The sequence below is a fragment of the Triticum dicoccoides genome, chromosome 1B, assembly GCF_002162155.2.
Source record: "Triticum dicoccoides isolate Atlit2015 ecotype Zavitan chromosome 1B, WEW_v2.0, whole genome shotgun sequence".
NCBI lineage: Eukaryota > Viridiplantae > Streptophyta > Magnoliopsida > Poales > Poaceae > Triticum > Triticum dicoccoides.
In genome coordinates, this window is record NC_041381.1 from 267,775,222 (window position 1) to 267,792,778 (window position 17,557).

General features: G+C 50.8%; 1 protein-coding gene across 1 annotated transcript in view; it reads right to left on the reverse strand.

Moving 5' to 3' along the window:
* The window catches only part of LOC119331005 (probable prolyl 4-hydroxylase 7), a 17,225-nt gene extending 1,703 nt beyond the window's left edge, over window positions 1-15,522 (reverse strand). The window contains exons 1-3 of the mRNA XM_037604165.1: window positions 15,304-15,522; window positions 15,155-15,212; window positions 14,953-15,057 (exon numbers count right to left, since the gene is read on the reverse strand). Of these exons, the coding sequence (XP_037460062.1) occupies window positions 14,953-15,057; window positions 15,155-15,212; window positions 15,304-15,434 (294 nt within the window). The 5' untranslated portion in view covers window positions 15,435-15,522. The remainder of the gene's footprint in view (window positions 1-14,952; window positions 15,058-15,154; window positions 15,213-15,303) is intronic.
* Between the last annotated feature and the right edge of the window lie 2,035 nt (window positions 15,523-17,557).

Here is a 17,557-nt window from a genome sequence, read left to right on the forward strand (position 1 = left end):
ACCAGCGCATATGTTTGGGCTGTCTGGCACACCTCAAACCCAGACCATATGTGGGGCGGATTTTGGGCTGCCCGGACGCGTCCGCCACGTCGGATCCGACAGGGCCAGACCCACCCTAAATCTCTCCAAATCGTCCCCAACCCTCGCCCAACCCGCCCTCTTCCTCTGTCCTGCCTAGTCCGCGCCGTCCCCAACCCGCAGCTCTGCCACCACGGGCCCCAAACCCCTCTTAGCCGTCCTTGCCACCCCGGTACGTCCTGCTCCGCCAGACATACACCTTACCCGTCATGTGTTCGACAAAATGTCCGAGCTGTTTTTGAGATTCTTTTGCTCGTTTGTAGGCAAGCGATGGATTCCTCGTATGATGATTTTGGTTACAAGGAGCTTGATGACTATATATTCAAAGAATTCACTGATTTGTCCAATTCAGACATCAAAGACGACGAAGATGCTTACATAATTATGATGATGAGCATCCAGGAAGAAATGAAGAAAGAAGAGCATGTTCTCAACTTCAAGGGTTCGATAAAGGGCCAGATAGTTGTTTCCGAGGATAGGATAAGTGGCGCACAGAGTCTCTACAACGGCTAATTTTAAAAAACACATGTATTTCATAGGGGGGAGGGGGCGTCGGCGTCACTTCCGGATGAGCACTCATTTGTTCTTGCACAGTGGATGGTGTGAAGGATTGTTGCGGGCATACCATATGCGGGTTTACCATATGCACTCATTTGTTCATGCCAAGGAAGGATTGTTGCGGGCAACTATCATTCTCTCTTTTGCAGAAATGCAAAGCTGCTATGAGCATGCTTGCATATAGTAAAGCCGCAGGTGTTGTTGATGAGTACATCCAGATGGATCGCACATGCATTGAGGCCATGGCAAACAAAATGCTGAGGATAGGGAAAAAATATTGGCAATTGGAGCGGCAAGAGGTTTTCCAAGTATGCTTGGTTCAATCAATTGCATGCATTGGCACTGAAAAAACTACCCAACAGGTTTGCGCGGGCAGTATCAAGGTCGCACCAGAGACCACCATCGTACTTGAAGCAGTGGCATCAAAGGACTTGTGGTTGTGGATTTGGCATGCTTTCTTTCTTTGGCATGTCAGGGTCTCACAATGACATCGATGTGCTTTAGCGATCTCCGTTGTTCAAGAGACTTTGTGATGGAGATGCTCCAACGTGCAAATACACCATCAATGAGCATGACCACAATATGGGGTACTACCTTGCCGATGGTATCTATCCTCAGTGGGCGGCGTTTGTGAAGACTATACCCAATCCCCAAGGTAACAAACGATGTCTCTTTGCATAAATGTAAGAAGGTGCTAGCAAGGATGTGGAGAGGGCATTTGGAGTGCTCCAAGCTCGTTGGGGTATTGTTCCTCGAGCTGCAATGATGCGGGATCCGGTGACATTGTGGTAGGTGATGACCTGTTGTGTAATCTTGCACAGCATGATTGTGTAGAATGAGGGCGAAGGGGCAGCCCACAGTTGCACACATGATTTTGAGAAGCCCAGAGTACATGTACGCCTCCCGGAACAAAGATGCAGAGCATGTTGTGAACTTTTTAGAGATGCATTGATAACTTCGAGATACACAGGTGCACGTGCGACTACTCAATGTTCTTGTGGAGCATATGTGGATCCACACTGAAAATCATTGAATTTTATGTTTGAATTATGCTCTCCGAATAGATTTTATGTTTGAACTTTATTGTCCTCTTCAAATAAACTTTATTTGTGTGTATCGTTCAGTTATCGACATTTTATTTGTGTACCATTCAATGATCGATGTGTATGTGCTTGCATGGATTTGAGATTTTAAAAATAGAGCTTGTGGTTGCAGGGGCCGCAAACGAGTCGTCCACGGATATATTTGCTCTGTCCGGTTGGAGATGCTCTTAGAACCCAACCATCTACACAAAGGACTTTAAAATCTCCTTTTAGATGAATCTACTAGCTTCAGTGGCATAGTTGAATATGTCTGAGGAATCAGCTTGGTTGAGTACTCAGGAGCGTAGTTCTTCGGTATGTCACCGTTATTAGCTTCATCAAGGAGTTAGGGAACTCAAGTTCTTGGAGTTGCTCTAGGTTCCTCAGAATGAACCAGATTACTGCTGTGAGCTACAGTTTGAGCCCAGACCGTTGGCTGAAGAACTTCCGACCAACAACTAGTTTTCTGTGCCAAGGAAATAAATAGCCCACTACCCCCTCCGGTTTGAGGTGGATTCTGCTATGTATGCATTGAGTTTCTCATTTCTCATATTCTGAGAAAAATACTAAATGAGGAGATACCAGTTTGAGTTGTGATTGAGCATCACCCCAAGAGCAACTGAGCCTTGAAACTCTGCTTATTACTCTTGAAGAATTGGCATCTTGTAGACGATTAAGCGTCAATTGGTGAGCATCCAAAGTGTGGATCCGCAACAAATAACTTCGTATCGGTTCGAGATCAACGCAATATCTACCATGAGTAATTGGGCGAGTTCTGACAAACATAGCTCAAGGAGAATAAAGGTCAAGCCTTGTGTGACTTCGGAGCAGTGTGCTCAGCCTCTCCGATGAAGACGTACAGTTGTTGCCAACTTAAACTTCAGTAAACAAATCATGTGTCTTCAACTGCAACCCGGTTCTATATCTTACTCACTCCTTTACGTTTCTGTTCGTGCACTGTTCTTGTCATGTATATACCGTTTTGCATTTGACTTAGGGCTGAATCCTTCTTGCTACTGTTTTCTGCTAAGTGTAAGTTCTAGTTTACATGTGCATATATGCTTACCTCTGCTGCTATTTGCATCTGTTCCCTCATTACCGTGTGTGCCCATTGATGCATTTGTTACCGATGTTGTCTGGAACTGTCTCTGTTTCTTCAGACTGTTTACTCCGTATCAGTTCTTCTCTTCAATTCCGCTGACTACTCTGCTTTCGGGTAGGAATTATAGAATCTCCTATTCACCCTCTAGTCAATTTGCCTCGATCTTTCAATGTTACAAGTGGTACTTAAAATAGAGGCAACTACTATAAGACATGTCTTATGTAGCATTCTACTAATTCCGTATGTGGCCAATGGGTCACGAACATATATATATGCTAACAGGCGAGATAGCTTATTAGGGCAACTCCAACACGGATCAATAAATCGCCCCTAAATGTCCGGAACATCCAAACATTTTTTGCCATCCAACGGCAGTCACCAAATTTGTCCGGACCGGTCCAGACGTCCGAAATCCCAGAAACCGGAACCAAACGTAGGGGAGGTTACAGGCATCCGGACGTCTACCACTTAGGTCTCTGACACCGCGAACCTAAATCAAAAAACCCTCTCTCCGCTCCGCCTAGAAACCTTGCTCTGCTCTCTGCGACACATTCATACCAGTCAAAGCAAACATGACCGGACGAAATGACAGGACATTTTCCTACACACATTCATGCCTCCTGACCGGCCAACCGCATCCCGGCATTCACACAGGCGTGTTGGCCGAGAAGCCACCACTGCCCGCATTGAAGCAGAGTCGGTCCGCCTGCCCCAGCTATTTAAGTCAGCCGGCCGCAAACGTAAACTCTACACCGCCGCCTCCCCTCTCCGCTCCTTTCCCCCAAATCCGCAGAACTACAGCTCCGGCAGAAGCGATGGGCAAGTAGGACGGATCGAAGTGGTTCTCCGCGACCCCCTCCAGATCCGCGGGGGGCGGGATGGGGGAGCTTCGGCTCCTGGCACCGCCGACCGCGTCCTCCGAGCCCGCTGGCGTCGACCAAGGAGCAGCAGCATCCACTCCTCACCGAGGACGCCGCAACGGACGAGGAGTTCATGCAGCAGATGGAGTTGCTGCTCGAGCTGTCGTGCTACAACCGCGGTCTGGCACCACCATCCCCGCAGCTCTCACGCAACATCGGCGCCCAAAACGGATGTTGCATGAAGGAGGAGCCACTGTCCCCACTGCGCAGCTGCCTCCATCCCGTCGGCAATCCGAGAGCCAGTGGCGCCCAATTGCTGTTAAGTATGAGGGGCCAATGGTGCCCGATCGCCATGGAGGAGCCGCCTAGCCTACTACCTCCGTGACGGAGGCGGAGGCGGCAACTTGTCCTCCACAGTGACAGCTCCCAGGCGGCGCGTCGGGAGCAGCGCAATGTGCAACATTCGGCATCGTTCACGCGGTCGAACTGCCCTAGGTCCCAGCGAACCCTGCGCTCACGGAGGCATGGGCCATTGATCGATACAGGACCCGTCATCGCCAGATCAGCAGCAGCTCCTCAAAGTGGGGTTGGCCAGTCCGAGCATTTGACCTATCTCAAAGGCAACAGCGGGCGACTCCAAGCGCTCCACGTCCAACCGTCGCTGTCCGGCGAAGGCGGCCAAGCGTCTGCAAGCGACGACGGCAGATCAGGGTTGTCGTGACGCCTAGCGGGCCTTCCGCCACTAGAAGGATGACAACGACGGTGGTGGCGGCTATGATGACAATGACGATGGAGGTGTTGGCGCCCTTGGAGGCCATGCCTATGAGGTCACCGCCCGGTACCTCGCTTAGTTTAGTTTTGGTTTAGTTAAATTGTCATTCGATTTAGTTGAAACTTTGTTAAATTTTGTCCAACTTTGTTGTAATATAACAAAATTTAACAAAAATCATCCAATTTAGCATGAGTCGTCTGTTTCTTAAAGATCCATTTGGAATGGGGCGAACATTTGGTACCTACGGTTGGATGGCACCCGCCCTATACCTGTCGGCAGACAAGTCCGCAGACATTTGGTGAGGTCTGTTTTTGTAATCCACGTTGGAGTTGCCCCTATTGGTCCTGTTAACTTGTACAAAACTAGGTCTAACAAGATCTTTGGCGCAGAAAGGAAGCTCCATCACATGTGGTTATGCGCACACATATTAGCAATATTGAACGTTCCGTTCATTTAGTAAGTTTTAAACAATCGCAGTTGCTGATGGATAAGTCTGTGTACTAGGGTCCTTGTGGGGCTGCAGCACATGGTCCTTGTGGCAGTTAGGAGGATAAAGTCCTGGACCATCAAGGACTGTCAGTTAGCATCTTAGACTAGCATCTTAGACTGGCATCTTGGCAGCATCTTAGCATATGCCTTGGCTGGCTAGCAGCCTATAAATATGTATCCCCAACCCCTCGGGTTGGTATGGCATTGTGTGAGAAATAAACCAACGAAAATTGTCCCAACTCTCCTAGTGTCATCCACAACTATCAATGCTCAGGTTGAAAGGTCTAACAAGTGGTATCAGAGCCTCGTTAACCTGCACCCTGAGCATTTCCTGTGAGCAGCCCAAGTCGGTAGCAGCAGCTGCTCCGTCTGCCTCTGGTTACCTTCCTCCCTCCGGACTGTCGAGCAGCAGCTCGTCTTCATCAGCCTCCTCTTCACGCAACAGCCCCCCTGCAGCGAGCCATGTCTGCAGGTCGCTCTCAGCACACGGCTACCTCGAGCATGCGGCGCCGGCAAGAGGCCGAGCGCGCCGTGGCAGAGGAGCGTGAGCGAGCGGCTGTAGCAGCGGCTGCTGCGGCGGCAAGAGTGTCGAGGCTGGCTGCAGCGGAGCTGGCAGCAGCCAGAGCGGAGGTAGAAGCAGCCAGGGCGGAGGTAGAAGCAGCAGCAGCAGCAGAAGCAGCCCGTGAGGCTACGGCGGATGCCAAGGCACTCCGCGGCAGCCCCGGCAGCTCCAGCAGCTCCGCGCCTGCGGACGACGGCGCCGACGCAGATCGCGCCAAAGTGGCGCAGGAGCGGACGGTGCAGTGGGCAGCCGAGCACGCCCGCGCTCCAGGTGGAGGCGCGCACCGCGACGGCGGCTGCAACGACCAGGACCGCGGCCTCTACGAGGTCCGGACTGTGGTCAGGGATGTTGGTTCCAGTGTTGGGTGGCCTACCCTCACTAAAACCAACTACGTCGAGTGGGCCGGGATCATGAAGGTCAGGCTCCAGGTGCGGCGCATGTGGGAGGCAGTCCAGGACAGCAACGTCGACCACCTAGAGGATCGACGGGCGCTGGACGCCCTCATCGCCGCAGTCCCGCCCGAGATGCAGTTCTCGCTTTCCAACAAGCGGACTGCCAAGGAGGCTTGGGACGCCATCGCCGCAGCACGCATCGGCAGCGACCGTGCTCGCAAGTCCACCCTGCAGGCACTTCGTAAGGAGTGGGAGAACCTGGGCTTCAAGCCAAGTGAGGACGTTGATGACTTTGCTCTCCGTCTCAACACTCTGCTGCAGAAGATGGTGAAGTTTGGCGATGCCACCTACACCGAGGAGAGAGCTGTCGAGAAGCTTTTTCGGTGCATTCCCGAGAAGTACAAGCAGATGGCTCGCTCGATCGAGTCGTTGCTGGACCTCTCCACGATGACGATCGAGGAGGCGATAGGTCGACTCAAGGTCGTCGACACCGACGAGCCACAGCCCCCCTCGGGGCCCGTCACCACCGGCGGGAAGCTGCTCCTAACTCGGGAGCAGTGGGATCCCAGCCTTGGTGACAAGAAGGGGGAGCCTTCCTCCTCGACGGGCGGCCGCAAGCGTGGCAAGCAGCGTAAGGCGCGAAGAGGCCCCCCGGGCAGGGCACAAGGACGTGCCGAAGGTGACGCCCGCGGAGGCGCCAAGGACGGCGCCGCTGGCAAGCCCAGGCCGGCACAAGACAACAGTTGCCACAACTGTGGCCGGTTTGGCCATTGGGCCAATGAGTGTCGGCAACCACGACAAGGCCAGGCTCACGTCGCACAGGCGAAGGAGGAGGAGACGGCTCTGTTCATGGCGCATGCAAGCATTGAGCTACCCTCGGCGACTCCAGTCGCAAAGGCTTTCATCCACCTCGATGAGCCAAAAGCACATGCTCTTCTCGGCGATGGCTCCGGGAAGGACAAGGCTACGAGGTGGTGCCTCGACACCGGCGCCACCCACCACATGACCGGTCGAAGGGAATTCTTCGCCGAGCTCGACTCCGATGCGCGAGGCTCCGTCAAGTTCGGGGATGCCTCCGCTGTGGAGATAAAGGGCGTCGGCTCCGTCATCTTCACCACCAAGATGGGAGAGCACCGGCTGCTCACCGGTGTCTACTACATCCCCGCGCTAAGGAATTCCATCATCAGCTTGGGACAGCTGGATGAGAACGGCTCACGCGTGCTGATTGAGCATGGGGTCCTACGCATCTGGGATCGCCAGCGTCGCCTTCTCGCCAAGGTGCCCAGAGGTGAAAATCGACTCTACGTCCTTGATGTGCAGGTGGCACAACCGGTCTGTCTCGCTGTCCGTCGAGACGACGAGGCGTGGCAGTGGCATGAGCGCTTTGGGCACCTTCACTTTGAGGCCCTGAAGCGTCTAAGTGCCAAGGAGATGGTGCGAGGCCTGCCATGCCTCGACCATGTGGAGCAGTTCTGCGACATCTGCGTACTAACAAAGCAGAGACGACTCCCCTTTCCCCAACAGGCGAGTTTTCGGGCTAAGGAGAAGCTGGAGCTCGTGCACGGAGACCTGTGCGGCCCGGTGACGCCAGCCACACCAGGAGGTCGACGCTACTTCCTGCTGCTCGTCGACGATCTCTCCCGCTACATGTGGGTGATGATCCTCGGCAGTAAGGGAGAAGCGGCGGACGCCATCAGGCGCGCGCAGGTTGGTGTGGAGGCGGAGAGCGGCCGCAAATTGCGCGTGTTGCGCACTGACAACGGCGGCGAGTTCACGGCGGCTGAATTCGCGTCGTACTGCGCCGATGAGGGCATCCAGCGCCACTACTCCGCGCCGTACAGCCCGCAGCAAAACGGCGTCGTCGAGCGGCGCAACCAGACGGTTGTGGGGATGGCTCGGGCTCTCCTCAAGCAGAGAGGGATGCCGGCTGTCTTCTGGGGAGAGGCGGTGCTAACGGCCGTCTACATCCTCAACCGCTCTCCTACTAAGGCACTCGACGGCAGAACTCCATACGAGGCCTGGCATGGGCGGAAGCCGGCGGTCTCTCATTTGCGGGTCTTTGGCTGCCTTGCGTTCGCCAAGGAGCTCGGCCACATCGGCAAGCTCGACGACAGGAGCACTCCGGGAGTCTTCATCGGCTACGCGGAGGGCTCAAAGGCCTACCGCATCCTCGACCCAAAGACACAACGTGTGCGCACAGCGCGAGACGTCGTGTTCAACGAAGGGCGAGGGTGGCAATGGGACAAGGCGGTGGACGACGGCTCGACGCCGACGTATGACGACTTCATTGTCGAGTACGCTCACTTCAAGGAAGCTGGGGGAGCAAGCAGCTCCTCTTCACCGGGCACGTCTACCCCGGCCCCCAAAACTACATCGACTCCGGCGCCTGCTACACCGACGACACCACAACCGGCGACGCCGCATACTCCAGCCCCGGCGGTCGCCACTCCGGGCTCGTCTTCATCAGCACCAGCTCACGCAGAGCACAACCCGATGAAGTTCGCTTCCCCGCTCACTCACGACGAGGAGCGGGTCGACGCATGGTATGGAGGCGAACCGCTGCGGTACCGCACGATGGATAATGTGCTCGGCGACCAGCCGGTGCCAGGACTGGTGCCACGTGACCTGGAGGCGCAGCTACAGCTCGTGTGTGAAGACGGCGAACCACGGTCCTTTGCAAAGGCCGAGAGAGACGCGGCATGGCGCGCCGCGATGAAGTTGGAGATGGATGCGGTCGAGCAAAACCGCACCTGGGAGCTTGCTGATCTCCCTCGAGGTCACCGCGCAATCACCCTTAAGTGGGTGTTCAAGCTGAAGAGGGATGGAGCCGGCGCCATCATCAAGCACAAGGCTCGTTTGGTGGCCCGAGGCTTCTTGCAGCAGGAAGGAGTCGACTTCGACGACGCTTTCGCTCCCGTGGCACGGATGGAGTCCGTGCGACTTCTCCTTGCGCTGGCTGCCCAGGAGGGCTGGCGTGTCCACCACATGGACGTTAAGTCGGCATTCCTCAATGGCGACTTGAAGGAGGAAGTCTACGTGCATCAGCCACCGGGGTTTACGATTCCCGGCCAGGAGGGCAAGGTGCTCCGCCTGCGCAAGGCTCTCTATGGCCTGCGGCAGGCACCCAGGGCGTGGAACGCCAAGCTGGACTCCACGCTGAAGAAGATGGGTTTCAAGCAGAGCCCGCATGAGGCTGCCGTCTACCGACGGGGGAGTGGAGGAAATGCCCTGCTGGAGGGCGTCTACGTTGACGACCTGGTGATCACCGGCACCAAAGATGCAGAGGTGGCGGCGTTCAAGGAAGACATGAAGGCCACGTTCCAGATGAGTGACCTGGGGCTCCTCTCCTTCTATCTAGGGATTGAGGTGCACCAGGACCACTCCGGGATCGCGCTTCGACAGTCCGCCTACGCCAAGCGCATCGTTGAGCTAGCTGGGCTCACCGACTGCCATCCAGCTCTCACTCCGATGGAGGAGAGGCTGAAACTAAGTCGCGACAGCACGACGGAGGAAGTGGATGCTACGCAGTACCGACGCCTTGTGGGGAGCCTTCGCTACCTCACTCACACACGGCCGGACTTGGCATTCTCCGTCGGCTATGTCAGTCGGTTCATGGAGCGACCAACGTCGGAACACCAGCAGGCAGTGAAGAGGATCGTCCGCTACATAGCAGGGACCCTCGACCACGGCCTCCATTACCCTAGGTGCCCTGGGGCGGCACACTTCGTCGGGTACAGCAACAGCGACCACGCCGGCGACATCGACACCAGCAAGAGCACGAGCGGGATCCTCCTCTTCCTCGGCAAGTGTCTCGTGAGCTGGCAATCAGTCAAGCAGCAGGTGGTGGCCCTGTCCAGCTGTGAGGCTGAGTACATAGCGGCCTCCACCGCCTGTACTCAGGCGCTCTGGCTTGCTCGACTGCTTGGTGATCTTCTCGTTCAAGACACCAGAACGGTGCAGCTCCTGGTGGACAGCAAGTCCGCCCTGGCCCTGGCAAAGAACCCCGTGTTCCACGAACGGAGCAAGCACATCCGACTGAGGTATCACTTCATCCGCAGCTGTGTGGAAGAAGGGAGCATCGAGGCGAGCTACATCAACACCAAGGATCAGCTCGCAGACCTGCTCACCAAGCCCCTTGGGAGGGTCAAGTTCCTCGAACTTTGCTCCAGGATTGGGATGATTCAACTCTCCCACAAGACGACGTACAAGACTTAGGGGGAGAATGATGGATAAGTCTGTGTACTAGGGTCCTTGTGGGGCTGCAGCACATGGTCCTTGTGGCAGTTAGGAGGATAAAGTCCTGGACCATCAAGGACTGTCAGTTAGCATCTTAGACTAGCATCTTAGACTAGCATCTTAGACTGGCATCTTGGCAGCATCTTAGCATATGCCTTGGCTGGCTAGCAGCCTATAAATATGTATCCCCAACCCCTCGGGTTGGTATGGCATTGTGTGAGAAATAAACCAACGAAAATTGTCCCAACTCTCCTAGTGTCATCCACAACTATCAATGCTCAGGTTGAAAGGTCTAACAGTTGCAAGCTTGAGAATGACCACTATTAAAGCTCGGGCAATATGACTCAACACAACAGTACAACAACGCCTTTGTCCCAAGCAAGTTGGGGTAGGCTAGAGATGAAACCCAACAGAAACCTACGAGAACCCAAAAAGAAGTGAACAAGTACAAGTAAGCAAAGTGAAGGAAAGTAAATTAAGGTTCGAGTACATTGATTGCTACGTTCCATGCAGTCCTATCAAGAGCCAAATATCTGGGCACATACCAATCCTTCAATTTCTTTTTACTGCCTCCTCCCAAGACAACTTTGGTCGTCCCCTACCCCTCCCAATTTTTCGCTATTCTTTAGAATACTGCTATTCACTGGTGCTTCTACAGGCCTCCGTTGGATATGTCCAAACCACCTTAGAGGGTGTTGGACAAGCTTCTCTTCAATCGGTGCCACCCCTAGCTTACCATGTATTGCCTAGTTCTAATTCGATGCTTTATTGTAATGCCATGCATCCACCTTAGCATGTGATCTCAGTGACACTCATTTGTTGGATGTGTTCTCTCTTTTTAGGCCAACACTTCACTCCATATAGCATCACAGGTCTGATCCCCGTCCTATAGAACTTACCTTTGAGCTTCTGCTGGACCTGATCACCGTCCTATAGAACTTGCCTTTGAGCTTCTGCTGGACCTTCTAGTCATAGAGGATGGTAGATGCCTGCCGCTACTTCATCTACCCTGCTTTGATTCTATGGCTAACATCATCATCAATATCACTGTTCCTTTGTGGCATTTATCCCAAATATCGGAAGGTGTCCCTCTTAGACACTATATGTCCCAAACTAACCTCTCCATGCTCGCACCTAGCACCACAAAAGTCACACCTCATATACTTGGTCTTGGTCCTAGTAAGCTTAGACCCCTTGGACTCTAAAGTCCGTCTCCACAACTCTATTTTCCTATTGACACTCAATCTAGTGGCGTCAACTAGGACTACAACACATCATCAACAAAGAACATGCACCAAGGATATCTCCTTGTATATCATGGGTGACCTTGTCCATCACTAAGGCAAAATGATATGGACTCAAGGACGATCCTTGATGCAGTCCTATCGTAATTGGGAAGGTATCGGTCTCACTATCACCTGCCCAAACGCTTGATGAGGTGATGTACTTTCTTGGTACTTTATGTTTCTCTATCGCCCACCAAATAACTGTCCTTGGTATCTTTTCATATGCCCTCTTCAAATCGATGAAACCACAAAGATTCTTCTTTCGCTCCCTACAACTTTCCATAAGCTGGCGTAGTAGGAGGAAAATGGCATCTATAATCGGTCTCCCTAGCATAAAACCAAATTGGTTTTTTGTGATGTTCGTTTTTCTTCTCAAATGATGCTCAATCACTCTCTCCCAAAGCCTCAAGTATGACACATAAGCTTAATTCATCGGTGACAACTTTGAATTCAAGACCTCCATGTCTTAGGACTTCGGGGAAGAACCCTAGCTTGTTCCATCTCTCTCTTGTGGATGATTTGGATCAACTATTTATCCATGTGTATCTTGTGTTGCAACATGTGTGTTGATTTGTGCTAGCTTATCTTGTGTTCCTTGTGATTTCCCTCGTGTTCTTCCGTCCACCTCTAATTGTTGAAGATCGGGCACTCCTAGGCTTGGGCCTATATCACATTTCTAATGAAAAACAATAATATTAAATGGACTTTAGGGGCACACTCTGCTGAGGGAACGACCACCTTCAATAAAATACATGATATACCAAGGATAAGAAGCATCAACCATCCAATCAAAATTGAAGTTTGTCACCCACTTTGTAGATCATATTATGGCAAATCTGCTAATGGTCATCCACAATCCATATCTCACATGTGTATAAAAATGAAGTCAATAAAGTAGTAATCACTAATAATAAGTAAAGTGGCAAACTTTGCATACAGTCCTACCAATTGAGTCTTAAATGTTTGTGCTTTCTAGACTATAGCCCAGCCAACATTTGACAAAAGATGCATTCACAACAAATAAGAAATGAAACATTCAGGTGCAACAACACGACTTCAGTAAGACATCAAATCAACTTGGACAATCAACTTGGACGATATGTTGGCGATACTAGGTCATTATTTCCAAACACACAAGGGTCTGAGACAAGGCGATCCTATGTCTCCAATTTTGTTCAATATTGTGGTTGATATGTTGGCGATACTGATTGGGAGGGCAAAGGAGGCCGGTCAGGTGGGTGGCTTGGTGCCTCATCTGGTAGATGGTGGTTTGTCCATTCTGCAATACGCTGATGATACAATCATTTTTATGGAACACGATTTGGCAAAAGCGAGAAACATGAAGTTAGTGTTATGCTTATTTGAACAATTGTCGGGGCTGAAGATTAATTTCCATAAAAGCGAGCTATTCTGCTTTGGTAGAGCCAAAGACGAACAAGAGGCTTATAGACAATTGTTTGGTTGTGAAGTGGGGGCTTTACCTTTCACGTATCTCGGTATTCCCATTCACCATCGTAAGCTAACAAACAGCGAGTGGAAGTGTATCGAGGATCGGTTTGAGAAGAAACTGAGTTGCTGGAAAGGAAAACTCATGTCTTATGGAGGCCGGTTGATTCTTATTAACTCGGTGCTCACGAGTTTATCTATGTTCCTCTTATCCTTCTTTGAGGTCCCAGTTGGAGTTAGGAAAAGGCTGGACTTCTATCGATCCCGATTCTTTTGGCAGCGTGATGAGCTTAAGAGAAAATACAGATTGGCCAAATGGGATATTATCTGTCGACCAAAGGACCAGGGGGGCCTTGGTATTGAAAATCTTGAAGTTAAGAACAGATGCCTGCTTAGTAAGTGGTTGTTTAAGTTATCCTCTGAGACAGAGGCAACGTGGGAGCAGATTTTACGTAGTAAATATCTGCAGTCCAAGACCCTATCCCAGGTCACTCTGCGGCCAACCGATTCGCCGTTCTGGAAGGGGCTCATGAGAATCAAAGCTACCTTCTTTAACAGAACGAGGTGTATTGTCGGTAATGGCAGCAACACTCGATTCTGGGAGGATACGTGGCTTGGTGACACGCCTTTGGCGACCCAGTATCCGTCCCTATATCGTATTGTTCAGCGTCGTGAGGCTCTTGTTGCCACGGTTATGCAGTCCATTCCACTCAACATTCAGTTTAGGAGGGTGCTCGTGGGTGATCGATGGGAAGCATGGCTTCACCTAGTCCGTAGACTGATGGAGGTTCAGTTAACTCCTCAGCCCGATAAGTTGTGTTGGAAGCTTACTAGATCTGGGGAGTTCACGGTTAAATCGATGTATATCGATATCATTAACACTAGTGTGATTCCTAGTTCCAAAGATGTTTGGAAAGTTAAGGTCCCTTTGAAGATTAAAGTGTTTATGTGGTTTGTGCATAAACAAGTAATCTTAACAAAGGACAATTTAGTTAAGCGCAACTGGACAGGTTCTACTAGGTGTAGTTTCTGTGATCGGGACGAGACTATCAAGCATCTCTTTTTTGACTGTCCGTTGGCACAAGGGTTGTGGCGCTCTGTGCAAATTGCCTTTAACATTACTCCTCCGACTTCGGTCAACACGTTATTCGGGGCGTGGCTTGCTGGGATAGAGTCCGAAACAGCTAGACACATTCGTGTAGGAGTATGTGCGTTGTTATGGGCAATTTGGAATTGCAGAAATGATTTGGCTTTTAACAGAAAAACAACTATTCATTTTTTGCAGGTTGTATTCCGGGCTACTGCACTGATCCGTATGTGGTCCTTACTCACTCCGACGGAGGCCAGGGAGCGTTTGGTTACTGGATCTGTCCGGTGGGAGATGGTAGCGCGGGATATCTTCAACCGGTTTGGATGGCGGTCATGTAATAGGATAGGCAATTAGTTTACCTATCTTTTATTTTGCCTGCCGGTTGTGGCTTTTTGGGCTTTTTTGTTTTGGCTTTGAGGCTCTGTGTGAGCTAGCCTTTGCTTTTGTTTGCAGACTTTGAGACCTTGTTGAACCTTATTTACTCTCTAATATATGTGGCCGTATGCATCGTTCTGATGCAGAGGCCGGGAAGTCCCCCCTTTTCGAAAAAAGAAAAGAAAATCAAATCAACTTGGAACTTTCCAGGGAGGATTAATGATGTCACTTTCAGTGGAGCTAATGCCCTTTAAATATAAACTTCAAGTTTGTCACAAGAAACAAAAACAGATGTATTTGTTATGTACTCCCTCCATTCCTAAATATTTGTCTTTTTAGAGTTTCAAATGGACTACCACATACGGATGTATATAGACATGTTTTAGAGTGTACATTCACTCATTTTGCTTCGTATGTAGTCACTTATTGAAATTTCTAGAAAGACAAATATTTAGGAACGGAGGAAGTATATGAATAATTCTATAACAGTTGTATTAATTTCGCTTGTGTATCGAGATCGTGATATAAATCAAATCCAAAGTAGGCACCTATCAAGCCCCCAAGCAATAAAATCTGCGAAAGATTATCAAGAACAAAGAAATCACAAGGTCCATTCGTGCTGACCTGCCTCTTCTCGAGAAACATGCCGGAGCTGGTCCGCACTTCGCTCTGGACGCTCTTTCCCGACTCATTGTCCGCCACCATCGACTTCTCAAGCTTGTCCTTCGCCTACAGACCACGCAAGAGTCGAATCAATCAACCATTATCGAGCCAAAAAGGAAAAATCTCCCTCGAGACAACGAGATCGAGGGGCGGCCATACTCACCAGCTCGATCATGTGGTCGCACTCCGCGTCCGAGAGGAACCCCTTGTGCAGGAACGCTCTAGCGGCCATGCGCACAAAAGAGGCAGCCATCAGAGTTGTACGTTGCGTAGGCTCAGAGGGAGGTGAAGCAAGGAAGATCAGATCCTCACCTGGGGTGCCACGAGAGCTGGACGACGCGGGAGGGGTCGAAGTCTCCGTTACGGCCGCCGACGCTTGACGCGGCGAAGGCTCTGGCAGCGGTGAGGTGAAGCGCTAGGACGACGAGGAGGAGACGAGCCATGGCCCGGCGAGATGGAGGGGAGGACGGGAGGAGTCAGAGATGAGTGCTAGGGCAGCTCGTGGATGAGTGAAGTCTATTCCAAACCTCCAGCAGTATCTCCAACAGAAATGTAGATGCTTATTTTTGCATTTTCGACGCAAAAACCCTTGTCTGATAGATGATGTAGATAAAAAAATTATATCTTCACCTTTCGAAGATGTAAAATATAACACTTGGTGATGCAAATATATATCTTCAACCATTGAAGATGTAAAAGACGGCGCAAATATATATCTTCATCCATTGAAGATGTAAAAAACGGCAGTTGCGTGCCAACCGCCCAACTGCCTTCAGTTGGCTTCCGCGTGATCGCCCGCCACCCGTCTAACTTCGCCGTCGTCCGATTTCACCCAAAACTGAGGCCGCCGCTGCAAGCTCGCCCACATCCGACTCCACCCGCCTGTCCCATGCCGCCTGGCTCGCCGAAGTAGCATCGACTGCCCCCCCGCAGCCACCGATTCGATTTCGGCCGCCGCTTCGAATCGAAGCTTCACCGGAGGTCCGGCTGCCGTAATGGCTTCCACGGCGCGGTCGTGGATGGGCTGGGCTTGTTCCTAACCTCGACCCACCACCAGAGGTAGGGGAGGCGCGCCACGCCGCCTGCCCGATGTCCACCCACCTCCGTTGTTCTTTCCACTGCGCGAAGCCGGTCGCCCGCAGCGCCAAGCTCCCGCCGCCACTCTGACGCTCCTCGGATGCTCCTACGCCGCTCCTCCGCCTCGAATCGTCGCTCCTCCACCGCTGCACTGCCGCTACTCTGGCGGCTTCATTCGCGTCGCCGTCGTCCCGATTCACCCCCGTCGCCCCTTCGACACTCCTCCACCGCCCCCACGCACAGCCATCGCCGCCCCGATGCTGGCCCGATGCGGTTGTCCCAAATCACGCCGCGCTACCGTCGTCCCCACAACCACCGCCCTGATTCGGCCGCCGCACATTTTTACATCTCCATTTTGCATCATCTATTGGAGTGCATGTTTACATCTTCAATATACATCATATGTTAGAGTTGCCTCTTTTTTGAAGACATAAAAAGCACCTTTTGATGATGTAAATTTTTACATCTCCTGTTTTACATCTTCAAATTTGCATCTTCTGATGGAGATGCTCTAATTAGGTTCTTTAAATTAATTAGTCTCTTTGATTGATTCAAACAAACTATATCAACGTGTTTGGCAATATTTGGGAAGGGAAGTGTGAGTTTAAAATAGGAAGTTGTATTGAGATTAGACATGGGGTGAGTCATTTTATTTTCAATATTTGAGTCATTTTAAAATATGGGAGAATTTGAAGAGAAATCGTATTCCCTTGTTTGGTTCAAGGGAATTGATCAGGGCTAGACAAGGGAAACTAACGAAAAATTATGATAAAGGGTTAAGATTCCTGTCAATAAAACGGTGGGAGTTGAAGTCTCAAGTCCTATAACTATTCCCTTATGAATTCCCATTTCCACTAACCAAACAATAGATTTGAAGTCTCGTATCCTTTAATTTTCGTTCCCTAAGTTCTAATTACCCCCAACCAAACACACCTTATAGGATTTTTGGAGAATTGAAATCCTTATAATTTTTTCCCTATGTTGGTCCTTTAATTCTTAGGATTGGATTTCATTAAAAAATCCTATTCTTTTGTATTATATTTCATAGGAAATCTAACATCCGCTACAATATTTCTTACAATTTTTTTTTTGCATGGCATCAAACACTCCTTGCTAATTCTATTGAATTTAAGTGATATGACACTCCAATCCTATATGTTCCTATTTTTGTATTTTTAGAATCTTGCGAAGCAAAGAGGCCCTAGACTTAGTCAGAATTGAACCCTCGACTCTTAATCTATGTCTACTAGTACTAGTAAAATGTCTTTGGGTTCGAACTTAGAGTAGCTCGGATGGTTAGGTTTCTTGTGGTAGAACAAATCTATCAAAGTTCAAGTCCTAGGCTTGCATTGGTGGTCGCATTTTCTTGAATTTATTTCGAACCTTCCGGCAATATACATTCAGTGAGAGGAGACGTTTCCGTCGACTAGGAAAACATCTATGGCGACTTCGTTGGCTCAATGCTTGAGCGCCAATATCCGAACAAAAA